This window comes from Camelus ferus, chromosome 10, assembly GCF_009834535.1.
Source record: "Camelus ferus isolate YT-003-E chromosome 10, BCGSAC_Cfer_1.0, whole genome shotgun sequence".
NCBI classification, from domain to species: domain Eukaryota; kingdom Metazoa; phylum Chordata; class Mammalia; order Artiodactyla; family Camelidae; genus Camelus; species Camelus ferus.
Window position 1 is genome coordinate 41,650,433 of NC_045705.1, and position 16,538 is coordinate 41,666,970.

At 45.9% G+C, this 16,538-nt stretch overlaps 1 protein-coding gene across 1 annotated transcript in view; it reads right to left on the reverse strand.

The window, feature by feature from the left end:
- The window catches only part of ME3 (malic enzyme 3), a 171,557-nt gene extending 161,395 nt beyond the window's left edge, over positions 1 to 10,162 (reverse strand). The window contains 1 exon segment of the mRNA XM_006189539.2: positions 9,812 to 10,162. Coding sequence (XP_006189601.2) covers positions 9,812 to 9,994 — 183 coding nt within the window. The 5' untranslated portion in view covers positions 9,995 to 10,162.
- Between the last annotated feature and the right edge of the window lie 6,376 nt (positions 10,163 to 16,538).

The following is a 16,538-nucleotide window of genomic DNA, read 5'->3' on the forward strand; positions in this document are numbered from 1 at the left end:
TGCCAACTCCTCCTCTTCCATGGTGTCGGCTCTGACAACACTGCCAGACGGAGGGTTTCTGCACCCCTTTCCCAAGCTCCCACAGCACTAGTCCATATGCTCCTCATTACACCGGCCTCTGAACTGAAACTGTCTGCTTACTAACTGCTCCCCCGACCCCTCTTACATATAAGCTCCTTGAAGGCAACAGAAGTGTCATATTCACCATTAAGTTCCCACTGTCTAAAATACAATAGCAAACGTCTCATGAATAAATGTAATAAATAAAAAAAATGAGTCTTGGGGAGAATTACACACATTTAGAGAGCAAAGAGAAGGGATCCAGAGATATTTAAGTTCCCTCCAACTCCCAGATTCTGATTCTAGGAGATCCAGTGGGTGTGATCATAGCCCATCAGAGGGCCACAGCAGGAACGCCCCCTGTTTTACCTGGCGAGGCCCCAGAGCATCAGACTCTACATGCCAGGCTCAGTGAGAGGGCACCTGCACACAGGAAGTGGCAGTGCAGCGCCTTGAAACCAGATGGCCTACGTTTATGACCCAGCTCTGCCACTACGAGCTGCTTAATTAACCTTGGGCAAGTTAGCTAACCCAGCTAACCTCCTTGCATCTCAGATTTCTCCTCTGTGATGTAACAGTGTATGTCAAAGCGTTGTGATATTGTATTAAATGAGCTCATGTGTACAAACTGCTTAGAACAATTCCTGGCACATCATATATCCAAAAAAAAAAAAAAAAAAGCCAGCTCTAATCAATATGATTTGGGCTCCCTCCATAAGGCATTCCAGTACTGAAGGAAACTCGGTGTAATACGAATCTGGGCTGGAATCCTCAACACCTCCTTCAGAAACCAGAGAAAGGGGGGATGGGGGCTGTCTGCTGTGACTGGAGACCCCCAGCTCCACTTAAGTCCTGAGGGAACTTGGCAGCCTCTCTCTCATTGGGAAAGTCACCGGACAGCTCGGCAACTCAGAAGGCACCCACCCTGTGCAGATATTGGCTTCCTCCTACTGTTTTCTGAAAGAACAGGCAAAACAAAACAAAGGAACCAACAGAGCCTGCCTTCTCCAGAGTTCCACCCCGCAGGGGAGTGTGTTTCAGGACCATTATGCTATGGGCTTCGTGTAGATCACTACCAAGCAACAACACAGAACCCAGACAAAATGCTTTCAAAAAGCTAATATTCTCAAGTTGCTCATCATTCAATACTATCCCCGATGGTCCCTCCAGCTTTCAATAACGCTTTTAAAAGAAACTGTAGCTTTGATTTTCTCTTATTCAAGCTCCTCAAAAGTTGATGATCCTTCCACCAAAAATCTCTCTCCTCAAGTGACTGAGTGCATTTTACTCTTTACTGTGTCCTTTTGGTAGGAACTGTGTTTTCATCAGGCTGCCAGGCAACCATTTGGGTACAAAATGAATGCATGCTTTTAACCGCTGACCCTGGCACCCCAATCGTAGGCTCTCTCTCAGATTTTCATCACACAATCATAGAGCATCTTTTGTGCTCTCCGTCAGAGAGGCAGTGGACACCACCCCAAAGGATTTTCCTGTGTACTCTCTACACATCAAAGTGAAGGTCTGAAGGCTGACTATAATAACGCCCTTGCAAACAAAAGTGCTGCACACTAGTGACCCCTTTGCGATGGCCATATGCATCAAAAGGCCTTTCTTCCCCCTTATCTCTATAAGCATTTGGAAAGAAGAGAGTACATGACAAAAGAAAACTTTGGTAGAAATACTAAAAATGCAAAGTAAAATCAAGCCATAACCTCAACAGCCTACAAAGGCCCAAGAGGACCAAGAGAAACTAAAAACAGAGACTGAAGATGAGCCTGAAAAAGAATCCACAGAAACTCCATATAGATGGTCCAGACTTAGATTGACTTCGATGCCAGTTGGCTCAGGTCTGAGCCAGACAACGTGTATTTCTGTACAGGGTTGCCCTCCAGTGCTGTTGCTTACAGAATCTAGTTACTGCTGTTTACAACTGTTTTGAGAACAGGTGGCAGGTTCCTATGTTAACATTTTATTACATGAATCTAAACATATTGCCTCTAGAAGATAACTAATTATATGCAAGCAAATTTTGAAATAAGACTATTTTAGAGGGATTTCACAGGGTCATAATGCCACCATTGTGTTACAGATGGGTCAAATTCCACAATTTGGTCTGAATGTTATTTACTTGGCTGTAGAAACTCAATTCCCAATAGAAACTATAACCTAAAATTGAAGAACATTAAAGAACAATGGAACGTTAAAGAAAATTATATAAAGAGGAAATAAATCTCCCATAATTCCACTGCCCCAACATAATCATTTTCACACATTTACTTTCAAGTCTTTTTATAAAGTTACATCTTTTTACAGTAATGCTTATGGATATAGATTCCACTTGGTATTCTGCATTTTGAATTAAGGATTCATAAACGTATGCCAACATTTCTGAAATCTTCATAATGATCACACAAATGCTAATCTAACGCATAATATACTGTCTTTGGAGAACAATTCGACTATTTATAACATGTTTATGAGAAACACTTGCTGAGCATCAACTTCAGGTTCTAAGAGTGGCAAACCTTCCTCCTGCACTTCTGGAATCCCATCCCACACTTCCTTGATTTTCTGACCCCTCGGATGTGAGGCAGTTTCCAGTACGATGTCTTAGACCATTTGGGCTGCTATAACAAGATACCATAGACAGGGCGGCTTAAACAACAGAAATTTACTTCTCACAGATCTGGAGGCTGGCAGTTCAAGACCAAGGTGTGGCCAGCTCTGTTCCTGGTGAGGACCATCCTCCCTGCTTGCAGACGGCCGTTTCCTCGCTGTATTTTCTCATTGGGGGAGGAGATGAGGTTTTCGCCAGTCTCTTTTGTAAGAGCGCTAATCTCATCATAAGGGCTTCACCTTCAGGTCTAATTGCCTCCTAAAGGTCCCACCACCAAATATCATCCATCGTGGGGTCTGGCTTCAACACGTGGCATGGGGAGACACTGAGTCCATAACATGGTTTCCCTGGTCTTCTCCAGGGGCGTTGCAGCAGGGGGAGTCAAAGTCCTTAGCAGGGATGGGGGCTACCAGGACCCAAAGTACAGGGTGGAAGTTCTAGGAAGTTGGAGATCCTGACAGAAGCTGGGGTTTCCTACCACTGGTCCACTCCCTAGACATCCTCCCTTTGTTTTTTTCTGTGGGCCTCAAGAGTGTCTCCAATCATCTCTGGTGTCAAGGCACCACCTGTGTCTCCTGACGAGAGCCTCTTTTTCCCAGGCTTGGTTTAATGATGGTAAAATGGAGAATAACAAAGGGAAACATCTGTGTTGTGCTTCTCCAGTCTTCACAGAAAGTGAGCCTCTGGGTACACAAAGATCTGATGGGAGATTTAGCCACACTCTGGATACAGGTGTTCTTAGGCATGTAAACCCCACAGAGGGGGAAGAAGAGACCCCAGAGTAAAAGAAGGGAGCTTGGGGGAAGGGGGAGGGGAGAAGGAAGGGATGAGAGAGAGGAGCCTCAGCACATGTCTCTCTGACTGATTCACTTATCCAATAACTGTTTACTGAGTACCAAACTATGGACCAGGCACTGTTCTAAGTCCCTTGATACATCAGTGAACAAATAAGACAAAGATCCCTGCCTAAATGGAGCTTATATTATAGAGGGGGAATGCAAACAACAAACAAGAAGCATGGGAAGTAAGAAAATGAAATAGTATGTCAGGATGTATCAAATACTATGGAGGAAAAGTAGACCACAGTAAGGGGACCAAGAAGGTTGAAAGGACTGCCTACAACTTCACACGGGCTGGTGGGAGTAGGTCTCACTGAGAAGGTGAGAGAGTTAACCATGTGGCTACGTAGGGGGCACGTGTTCTAGAAGAGGGAACAGCCTGTGCAAAGACTCTGGGTAGAAGCATGCTTGCAGTGTTTAGGGAACAGCACGGAGGCCAGCATGGTTTGGGCAGCAAGTGAGGGTGAGGTCAGAGAGGGTGAAATCATGCAGAAGAGTGACATGATCAAACTTAGTTTTAAAAGGATCGCACTGGCTGCTATGTGGAGAATAAACAAGAGGAGCATGCATGGCAGCAGGGAGACCAGCAAGGGGGCCGCTGCACTCGTCCCACAGAGAACTGTCAGCACCTTAGGTCAGGGTGGGACCCAGGATGCGCAGAGGCTGGATTCCAGATCTGGTCTCAAGACAGAGTGACAGGATACCCAGTGGACTGGATATTATCCAGTGGACTGGATATGTGGTCTGAAAGAAAGGGAGTGGTTAAGGATATGTGCAAGACTTTAACCTCTCAAGGTGTGGTTAACAGACACAAAGGAGTGGATTGAAAGGAACAGGACCTGTAGTTGGGAGACCAAGGAGGAGGCACTTGCCTAATCTACAAAAGAGATGATGAAGGAGTGAACAAGGCTGGTGGTAGAGAGGCTGTAGAGAAACTGATGAATTTTAAAGGTTGGAATATAACTGGCAGTAAAAAAATTAAAGTTTCAGAAAAGCATTTTGTGGCAGTTTCCTCAACATCCATTCTCTTTTTCCTTAATGGTATAGAATTTTTAGCCCAGTATTGGGTGCCTGGCTAACAATTACATTTCCCAGGTTCTCTTGCAGCTGGGTATGGCATATGACCAAGCCTGGCCAACTGGATGTGAATGGAAGTGACATTTGCAATGTCCAAATTGTGCATTTCCCCTTCTGATTGGCTTCTGTATGGAACTGATGGCAGACACTAGAGCAACCATCTTGGACCATGAACTGTATGATGCACACTGAGGATAGCAGAGCAACAAAATCAAGCCACATACCAACCCACAATTGCCTACCCAGACTTGTTTATGAGAGAAATACCCTTCTATTCTGCTTAAGCCTCTGAGTCTGGGGTTTGCTTTGTCACAGTTGCCTAATCTTGAGCCTACCTAATATAAGTTCTTTTAGCTGTTCCAACCACAAAGCCCTGACACCAAATGTTATCAATCCCATGAAGCCAGGACAGTATTCGACAGGGAAGGGTTTAATTCCAACCTGCCTCTGCTTGTTTGTTCTTAAAATATCCAAACAGTATTTGAGCTTCAATGCTCTGATTCATTGCACAAGAGGTCGAGGGCAAACTGCTGTTTATGGAACTACTGTTTACTCAATAATTCATTGCTTTTTATCAATCAAAGGGGGCCAGCCCAACCTCACATCCGAAGCAGAGGTCTCCGGAAGACACATTACATTATCTGCCTTCATGGCAGAAAACAGCATCACCAACAAACTTCTAATCCTCCAAACAATCCAGCCATCGTCTCCTGACTGATCAATGAGCCAAGTGTGTGATGACAGGCTCCCCTCAACCCAAAGGAGGCAAGATCAAGTTCTAAGCTGGCACTGAACAAAAACATATACTTTAGTCAAAGGCAAATCCCAGCTGTGTGGAAGACTAGTAAATCACCACTGCATGCAGAAGGGATTGAGCTGAAACCCGTGCAGCCTCAGATGTGCAGCCAACACTGCAGTGCTGGCTGCCAGGCCTTTACACGTGCACTAACCTAAGTGCACCCAGTCCACGTGGGAAGGGACCACAGTGTCTTGCAGGTTCTGAGGGTCCCGCTGCATGAAATGTGCTGGCCCATATCCAGTGACTGGACCGAGCACCTTTCACTCATTGCTGCCCTGGCCATCAAGCTCAAGATATCAAAAAACTGCAGAGAAGCAGGTGAAAAGTCAAGGGAAGTTTATGGCAAGAATCCTTGTTGGCATGTGGGCCAAAGGAGGAGGCTGACGCACTCTGGAAAATAATACATCCCTTCAGTGAAAAGCCCTGAAGTCGGGGAAGATTAGGGTCAGGTAGGTGTGTCTCCTCCCAAAGGGCTATTTGTAGACACTTCTCCAGGCAACAAGAGCATTAGGCTAACTGTAAAGTAGGGATGTTAAGATTCATAAAGTTGAGAGGAAAGGGAGTTATGGCTCAACTGAGATTATTTAAAGAGAAAATATTTACTGAGCATCTCAAGTCAGCTATAGAGAATATTGGGTGACAAGGCAGTCTCTGTCCTCAAGGTGCTCAGGGTCTAGCTAGTGTGGAAGACAAGCTAACCAGCCATGAAGACAGGGTGCTCAGTGCCAGATGGAAACAATATGTGATAAGACAATGGGGCGGGGGAGGGGCAGAAACCAAGTCTAGTTTGGGCAGTGGGACTAGAACAGCCCTTCCCAAAAGAGGCCAGAGGTAAGCAGAGGCCAGCAATGTTTTGATGGCTCACTTGCTACATGAATAGGATGGGGATGATACTCTATAAAATGGGGTAATTGCCTGTTTAATATAAGTAAAATACAGTTGATATCTTATAATATGTAATCCAAGATTTACTCTATTGCCACAATCCACATGGATAACAGAAGAGGTCATTACTTAATTTTTAGAAGACAGACACAGCATTAGTTAAAAAAAAAAGTAGGGGGAGGAGAAATTGATGCATTGGTGCATCTGAATCAATCAGAAAATCTAGACTCCTGTAGGGAACTCGGACTTTTCTAGTTCCAGTTCTGCCAGGAACATGCCTAAATCAGCCGGAGCAGATACAAATGAGAAGTGTCATCACAATTTAGTGGCCTGAAAATCAGGAGGTGGGCTTCTTTTGCCCACTTCTGCAACCAGTGACAATCTCTGTGATGTCGCTTGATTTCTCAGCCTGTCTCTTCTTCTGAAAATGAGATGCTAGATGAGAACAGTGATTTTCAAAAACACTTTTTTATGAAAACCTACAGTGAAAAATCAGCATTTCACATGGTGATTTGGTACAATCCTAGGTTTAATGCATTTATTATTTTTAAATTCTATTCTAATCCATATTTTATAAATTAAAATGCTGGTTAGACCCTAAGCTAATTTCATGTCCCATAGTTTGAACAGTCTGAAAAATTCCAGACTAGATCATATCTAAGGGACCTTCCCACCCTGATTCTGGAACTTGTCAACATGGTCATCTAATATTTAGGGCCTTACAGTTTTCAAGATGATTTCACAGGGATCTCCCATGATCCTCATAGCAGTGGTGTGACATGGGCAGAGAGGCTCACGAGACTCTTCACAGATCACACAGAGAGATTATGGCAAAGCTGGGACCAGACCCGGTGATACACAACAGCAGCGATGCTTGGCCCATTCAATAGCTCTTTTTCTCTTGGAGAATTTCATCTCCTGACAACCCTCTGCCCTCAAGCTTCAACTTAAATGCCTCACGTTACCTTTCAAAAGCAAGAGGCAAACCTTGAGAACATTTCAAGAATGTAAAGTTAATTTTCATATTCATGCCCTTGCTAGATTCTTCAGAAACTAACCAGTGCCAGCCACAGATGCATCAAACTCAGTCCCAGCCCTGGAGGAGCTTGGAGTCTAACAGAAAAAAATCCACCTGCAGATCAGTCCACTAGGCACAGCTCCCTTTCAGAACTGCCCTTCTCTTGTTTTCTCAGTGAGAACCTCAGTTGTTCTAAATCAGCAAGTCTCCCCATCTGGCTCATGGAAAGTGCCAAGCTCCAAGCCTTCCCTGGAAACTCTCTGGGCACTGGAGGTCAGCAGGACAGCAAGCGGGTGGCATTCCAGGCAGAAGTGAGGGGCAGCTCCCAGGCAGTGCTGCTCCCTCCCTGCATTGTTTCCCCTCTCCCCCAAGGGCGAATGGGGGAGGCCAGCAAGCTCTCTCTCATCATCACGCCAGACACCCTCCTCACCCCAGACCAGCATCAGCTGACTTCAAGGATATACAAAAAATCTTTAACATCATGGAAAGGTCAGGTCCCCTAGATTTATGGACAATGTCTCATTTATATTACTTAGGAAGAAAAGCATTTACATCAGGGACAAGTGATGGGGCAAAACAGCTTTCAGGGAATCATAAACCTAAGGCTAAAAAAAAAAAATTCAAGTCCTTTTTTTAAAAACTATCCAAAAAGAATTAAGTGCTAACTGGCAATATGCCAGTATTTCTAAAGCAATTATTGTTAAAACAATCATTCTGTAGTGGGAATTTATTATTTTGCTTTCCAGCACCTATACCTCCTCCCTCTGATGACAATATGCAGATTTACTGGTGGCGGGGACCACATCCCCTTTATTTTAAACCAGTTGGTATGGGTGCCCCTTACCTAAACTCTATCTTTAAATTCAGGAGTGAGTCCTGACTGACTTAAGTTATGGTGATTGGTTTGGGAATGGAAGTGAGTTCAATCAGAATCCATGAGATAGACTTTTTCTGAGGCTTTAGAGAAAGCGTCCGTTATCTTCTACAAGAGCTACCAGAAGAAAGTGTCTTGTATGGTGTGGTGTGAGAAAAGGAGACGGGGGCCTGTGAAAGACTCTACTGGATGGAGTCTGAGGATGCAGCTGACATTGCAAAAGCAGAGCAGGGAGCCGGGGAGAACCTGCATCCTTAGGGATGCGACCTGGACTGCTGGATCAACCCTGCCTGCAACTCTCCCTTCCTCCAGATACTTAGTTAAAAAAGGCTTTTATTTGCTGAGCCAGTTTAAGTTGAGTTTTCTAACATTTGTTACTAAAGTAAATTTTAAACTCATAAAGCACCTTATCTATCCCAAAGTAGTAATATACACAGGATTTAGGGTTTCTTTGGGGGTAAGCAGGGGGCATAGTGTGATAGGTGGAGGTTGAGAGAAAAATTTTCTTTCTTAGCTTCTACTAATTCTGTAGGAAAAAAAAATCACAATACTTAGTATTTATACAATTATTCCTATTTCTCAAAAACACCTTTTCAGAAGTATTTCCTCACTGGAATTCCACAATCCTGATTGAAAGAAATCATTAACAATTTTATTTTGTAGTAATTACTTGTTTATCAAGCATTTGATATGGTTTAAAATATGATTTCAAATTCAGTTATTCATTTGATGGTCAAAATAACTGAATGAGGTAGGAATGGTGAGTCTTTCATAATAGCCAATCTAAACAGGAGAAAGCTGAACCTCAGAGAAATTTAATGAGATGCCCAAGTTAATTTGAGGAGGTATCAGGAGACAGGCCTCAAATCCAAGTCTCTTGCTTCCTGCATTTTAATACCAATGGCACTAAACTCTGCTCCCAGAAACAAATGTGTGTGCTCTTAGGCACTGTGTTAGCAGTGGGTTGAACTTGACTCAAAAGCCAGAGGTCTAGATTCCAGTGGCACAGCCAGAACTAAGTAGTTAGTGACCTTGGGCAAGTTCCCTTTGTTTTGTTTCCTCATTTGTAAAAGGAGAGGTTTGAATTAGGATCTCTGATGTCCCTTCAAGGTCTAAACCTTTTATAACCCTAGACTTTCTTGTCCTTGCTCGAATTAATCTTTTTCTCAGAATAATTATAACCTTAGTTGACATTTGTTCTCACTGGGTTTTAAGTACGGCGCTAAGAACTCTACCTTCATTTTCCCTTTAAATCTCACAACACTCCCGAGACAACTGTTTTGCTTTTACAGATAAGGAAACTTGGACTGACTGAGGTTAAATGAACTGCCTAAGATTAACAGAATTAGTAAGCATCAAGGGGAGATCTGACCCCAAGCTGGACTGGCCATAAGGACCTTAACCCAGTCTGTATTTGTTCTTACAGAAGAAATTAGGCTCCCTGCATTCCTGGTCACCTCTTCCCACGCAGAAGAGGGGTAGTAAAAAGCCAAACAGAGTTACACCAAGCCTCCCCAAGGCAAAAATGGAAAGCCTCTGGAAGGGTGCCTGGGAGGATCCTCCTCTGGCCCAGGGGGCGGGGCGCCCCTCCTGCCGGCCACAGGATAGCGGCTTCGGCCATCCTACCCTCTAGGACCGTTACCTTGTTGAGGTGCGGGTTCCTGGTGACATCGTATCCGCGCTTCTTCAGGGGCACAGGGCGCGCCCGGCCGGGCTTGGAGTGGCAGCCTCGGGCGGGCGCAGGGGGCGCCCAGCGTGGGACCGCGCCGCAGGCCCGGCCCGGTAGAAGAGCCAGCCGCGCGCCCGTGCCCAGCGCAGCGCCCATGGTCCTTGCGCAGACCTGGCACGGGGAGAAACCAAGGTCAGGGGCGCCTTCCGGCCAGCCAGCACCCACGCGCCCCGCGAGGCACCGAGCCTGAGCCAGGGACGTGTCCTCGGGGAAAGGGCAGAGGTGTCCCGCGGGGTTAAAGGCGCCGACCCCAGCCCCTCCCCCGCGGCCACCTGCACGGCTCTCTCCTCTCCCTGGCGGTGCACAGGCCTCGCCAAGCTCCGGGCAAAGCGAAAGCAAGCTCAGGAAGCAGATCCGGTGCGGTCGATAGCCCGCGCCGCCCCCGCCGCCATCCTCGAGAAGTGACTGCGCGGAGAGAGGTACCCGAACCTCCAAACCCGCTCGGTGGCTCGCCTTGGTCCCCTGTTTCCCCAGCCCACCTGCGCTGCGCCCGGAGCTGATGTCCACGCGGCTGGGCTGCGGGACAGGCGGGGCGAGGCGCTGCGGGGCCGTTATCCCCTCCTGCCAATGGCTGGACCGCGCCAGCAGCCGAGAGCGAGCGAGGCTGGTGCGTTCAGGAGAGAGCGGTCCGAAACCTTTGTTCGCAGTGCGGGGCTTCCCGAGGGCGCGCGTGGAGCGCCTCACGGCCGTGGGCACGTGCCTCCCAAGAGACAAAATAAAGCTCAGGATGCCTCCGAGCCTCTGCACCTTGACAAGCCGAATGCACAGAGGAGCTTAGCATTTAGGATGAACATACCCTCTTACAATCCCACCATTTGGAGAAGGTCCTGGCTTCGGGATTCCAAGAAGAAATCCTCGGCACCCAATGCTCAGTGTTGCGTTGTCCTGTCCGGCACAATGGCCATTAGCCACGCGTGGCTCTGTATATTTAAACAAATTAAATGGAATAAAATTTAAAATTCAGTTCCTCGGTCACACTAGCCACATATCACATGGTCATGAGCCACTTGCACTTAGTAGCTCTGGGATTGGACAGCACAGATAGGAACATTTCCTTCTTTGCAGAAAGTTCTATTGGACTTCACTCATACAGAGTCCACAGGGGACCCCATGGAGCCTGACATGGATTGCTCTGCCCAGACAACCTTGGGGTCCATCTAGTCCTGAATTAATTTTACACTTTTCCCACACAGTCAGAAAATTCTTTTTAAAGCAAATATTTTATTATATGTGGGATAAAGTCCAAACTCTTTTTGATGCCCACCAGTTATCCCACAGCTTGGCTCCTACAAACTTCAGGTTCATCCTGCTCTAGTCTCCCTCACACTGAGCTCTAGCTACACTTGCTCTTTTCTGTGTTTCCACCCCACCCAGTTCCCTCTCACCTCAGGGCCTTTGCACTTGCGATTGCCTCTGCTTGGAATGCTCATTCTCTCAGGTCTCCACTAAGTTGTCAACTGGAAGGCCTTTCCCCAACTCCGTCCAATGTCAGCCTCCACTAGGGACTATGTAGTGAAGGATTTTTTTTTCCTTTCATAAAACTTAACACACCCAGTAGTTAGCTTGTTTTTCTAATTGTTTATGGTCTGTCTTCCCCTAGAATGTAAACTCCATGAGGGAAGGCTCTTTGCCCTTACACCCCTGAACCTCACTGCCTACCTCAGTGCCTGGTACATAATTGCACAATAAATAGCTGTTGGGTGAATGAAGGGAAGTGACAGCCACTTTCATAAGGATTATGAACCCTGGGACTGACTGCCAGACAGATGGCATGGTCTTCTACTGATGCCCCTTGAAATATCCTCTGCAGACGGACTTCAGATTGTGCGTTCTGGCTCTGCTCTAATTACAAAGTAGGTATCATGACTCTCGGGACTGCCCCTGCCTGAATTCAGGCTTCTCTCCTCTCCCTCAGAAATGATCATCTCCTCCTTCATTCTCTCCCCTTTTCAGTCCAAACTCTAATTTGCAGCTCAATGATCTAAATAAAACAGTACTTTCCAAAACAGAATTGAAATTACCTGATCAGGGGAAGTGGGGAGCAAGATATAGATTCCCAGGCCCCAAACATGGAGATGCCAATTTCAGTTGCCTGAAATCTGGTTTATTCTTGGACTGTACATTTACATAAACCGATAAATTATTCTTTTTTTCTTAAACCAATTTGAGTCAGATTTTTGGTTGCTTGCAACCAAGAGTATTAACTGATATTTTCCTCTCAACACTGTTTTTGTATTTGCCAATCTTACCCCCAGCCAACAAACATCTTAAGAGTAGGGTGTACGTGTGTGTGTGTGTGTGTGTGTGTGTGTGTGTGTGTGTGTGTGTTTTCATCTTTGGTACCTGGCACAGAGCAGATGGTCAGAAACTGTTAAATAAGTCTGCCTTTCCTCAATACAATAACCTTCCTCTCACCTGGAGGACACTTAATAGGTAACCTCAAACACTTGAAACTCAACTAGAAACCAGGATGTAAACAAAGGTTCCCAAATAAGTCAATATAGTTCTTGTACAATCTGTTCACTAAAGCACATACAGCTTACGTCTCATTCTCTCACATGTCCCCACCTATATTCTTTTAACCCTGATGTCATTCTGACAATATTATTTTTCTTTCGTGTGTGTTTGATCTTTGGCCAAGTTGACGAATGGTGCTGAAGGCAGGTTCACCAGATGCAGCAGCAGAAGGCGGTGGCTCTGCTCCACAGAGCCGTCCAGGGACTCTGGTTCTTTCCTGGGGTGTGTCATCCTCTCCACGGAAGCACAAACACCGCATCAACATCCCAGCCAGTGGAAAGCAGGAAGAGGAAGTAGAGGGCACTGCTTTAAGGAAATGATGTGGAAGTGGCCCACATTACTTCTGTTCACAGTCTGCTGGCAAAACCTAAGTCACACAGGCACATCAGCTACCAGGAAGTCTGGAAACAATGTCTCTAACAGGAAAGACACACATGCCCTCTGCTGAAGCTCAGTGGGGAAGTCTACTACTAAAAAGAGGAAGGGAGGATGGTTCCTGGGGACTGACGAGTAACTGCAAGTCTAGATATAATACTCATTTTATGTTAAAGGGCTTGGCATGATGCTCAGAAAACATTAGCTGTTATTATTGGCATATGTGGTTTCCATCTCTGGTTTCATGGCAACTTCCTCACTTTTAGAGCTGAACATAGTATTGCAGAGGCCAGGTGCAGAGCCATAGAAACGCTTCAGAACCTCTTTAGCTCCATACTACTCTGACTTCCTTAGCGAGCCAGCCTGTCGTCCAGCACTAGATAGAACTAGTGAGTCTCCATAATTTGTATTGGCCCCTCTCTCCTCACATCCCATTTACTGACTTCTGCCATGATTGCCATGCTGCTTCCTGGGGTGGCCGGGAAGGAATCCCATTCCCAACCTCCCGGATCAGAGTTCCCGTGTTTCCAGTGCACTTTGCTCTTTCATTCTGCTCACAGAGATTTGCATATCTATCTGTTGCTCTACTGAGATTCGAGTTCCTTGAGAACTGGAACCACCATTTACTAGTCTTTGTGTCTCCAGTACCTGGGACAGTGCCTGGTGCCAAGAATGCACTCAGTCTGTTGAATTAAATAAAAGTGACATGAATCAAACTTGTGCATACTTCTAAGGAGTGGACTTGTTGAAACCAAATTTGGTTGAAAGGGCATCAAAGCAGCTTCAAATTAGAGTTTTAGTTCAGTCGGCTGTCTTGATACAAGACCATTTGTCTTTTGTAAGCTGATTTCGATGACCCTACACATAGGCTTTTTTTAAATGGAGGTGAATTAAAAATTCATGATTTTCCAGCTAATCCCATTGCTTCACAAATGTATAATATTCTACACATTTCATGTTTGTGATTGCCCTAGAAGAACTCTTTAACTCACACCGGTGCTAGGAATATTTGGAGACACTTCAATTCTACTGAGTATACAAAAAAGAATGGTGAGGAACGTTTATTTCCCCCTTGCCCTCATACACGCCACTCTGCATACACCCTGGGTCTTTGCTCAAGCAGTTTCCTCTGCTCCCAGCACCTGCCACTTGAAGCCCTGTCCTTCCTTTACAAATCCTCTCACACACCATGTCCTCCAGCAAGTCTCCCCCAGTTCCCCAGCCTGTGGCACCTCTCCCTCTCTCCCACATGCTCCCCAAACTCTCTTATCTGTATCTTTCCAACTGCACTTTTACAGTCTGTCTCTCTGTGAAGTGATATATTTATGTGTCCTTCTTCTCTGAGCCTCAGAGGAGCTCCCAGAAGTAAAAGTACAGCTTTGCATTTAGACAGTCCTGCCTTCACCAGAGACGAGCTTGTGTGACCTTGGGTATTTTATGTGACCTCTTTAATGCCCATTGATTTCATGGACAAAACTGAAATTCCAATATTACTTCCCAATTGGTTTTGGGTGGAGTAATCTATCCTATTTGTTCTTCTAAGCATATTATAATGCATTTAGCACATGCTAGGCTAGGTTTATAAATGTCAACTCACTTAGTAGTTAATAGTGAATAACATGAGAAATACTCACATAGTATTCCTATGAAATTCTGAGCTGATTATTAAGCTATTTCTCTCAGCTCCACATCAATCGTTCTACTCTCTGATTTATGGCTGGAGTTCTTACTCTGCAAATCAGTTATTTTGGGGCAGCAGGTTTTCTACTGATTTCTGCCAATAGGGGGCACAAGAGGGAGACTGAAGGCTGGAGAGAGGGATGTCCTCCTGTTTGCTTCCTATTATTTCCTTTCAGTATCCACTGCCCCCACCCACCCTACCCCCGCCACAGCGCTTCACCCACCATCAGCCGTTGGTCCCAGCCTCTTCCACGCTCTAGAACCAGTCTCACCAGGCCCCTGCAAACTTAACAGTGGGTCACTTTCTCCATGGTCCCAGCCTCTTCCCTTTCCTCCAGCCTTAGAGATGGGAGCTGCTTCCTAAGGTTACTCTCTGTGGTTGCCTCAGCACGGCCTTCTTTCCCATTCAGCACGCTAGCACCTGTGAAATCAGCTCTTCTTATTAAATTCTTTCTGAGTTGTGCCTACTGTAGTCTGGCCTTCTTGACTGGACCCTGCCTGATGTAGACTAGTGCAATTATTAGCCCCGTTTTACAGCTGAGGACACAAAACCTGGAGAGGTCAAACAACTCGCTGAAGTGGGCCAGGATTTAAACCCAGGCTCTGGAGGCCACGGTGGTCACCAGGTTACTAAGGGCTTACATTTGGGAAGTGCTCAGCCTGGCCTGGTGTGGGCGAGCACTAAATGGGTAGCGGTCATCTGATCTTCAGTTATCATCCTCATCACCACTCTTCAGCCTTGCATCCTACACGACACGGAAGTGAATTTGATTCACCGGAACAGGGAAGGACGAAGTGGCACAGAGGGACCACAGAGCCTCTGCGTCCCATCCCTCTGACCTCCTCCTTTGGAGCCGTTTCCAGGATAACTGACTCATTCCCCCTTTTTTCTTATCCCTCTCTCCACCTCCCTGCCATCCTCCTCCTGTCTCATTAAACAGGCATAAACAGTTCTCTGACATTCTGAAAATGTCACAAGGAGAAATGAAAGAGTAATTCTGTTGGGGAGCAGAAGAAAACATGTTTCTTATTTTTCTATTGCATTGCATTCTGTCTCTCTATTCCTTTGTTGCAGTGCCATAAATTTGTAATACCAAATTCTAACAAGAGAAGAAAATCTTTGAAGTAACCACATTTCTAACAGAGGTGGCCGCCAGACCCAGTGATCCCTGCATACTGTTATCACAAAAACACTTTGAAATTCTTATTTATAAACTCATTCAGCCTTCCACTCAAGCAGTTGTTGTACCAAACATAATTGTTTCCAGACAGAAGGATACAACATACTGCACTGCTTTCTCATCAGACTTCCTGCGGGATTCTCATTTAGTTCTGCACTGATCCTGGCTTCCCTTCCTTGGCCTGGACCATATTTTCATGGCTGGTTTAGGCACAAACATTTTATAATCCATTTCATACCTGCCCCTACTTCCGTCCTGCAACAGGAATGCCCAGAGGAAAACGTCCTTGATCAGAGTGACCAGGGAGAGAACTCATAACCAGCACTTCCTGTATACATACTCTCTAGGTTTCTGGGTTTCCCAGAGTTTGTTTTTAAAAATCTATTTTCTGCCCCTCTTGAAACACTATTCCATCACTCAGTCCTCTAACAGTCACTACGCCATCCCTCCATTTTACTCCTAGCCCCCTCGGCTTCCTCTCTCCTCACACAGAAGTTAGACAAAAAGGCAACTGTTTGAAAAAGGCAAGATGCGGAAACAAATTCACGGCAGCAGCTGCTGGACTAAGCAGCTGATAAGGGGGAACAAATTTGTGCCCTGGGTGTTTGTTGGGAGGTCAGGGCGGTGGCTCAGCGGGGTAAGGGGTGGGCCTTTTGTCCAGGGTGTGATTCGCCCATCTGGCCCATTCAGCATCCCCTGCACTGGCTGACCTCGCTTCGCCAGATCAGCTCCTTCCCTCCTCCAGCTCTCAGCTCGTTAAACTGTAATGAGCAGAGCCTCCTGCTTCCTCACTGACTTTTCATCAGTCCCAACACACTTCCATCCCGGGGGGAAAAACGGTTTTGCCTGATGACAGTCTTACTGCTCAGTGGGACAGCAATCACTGG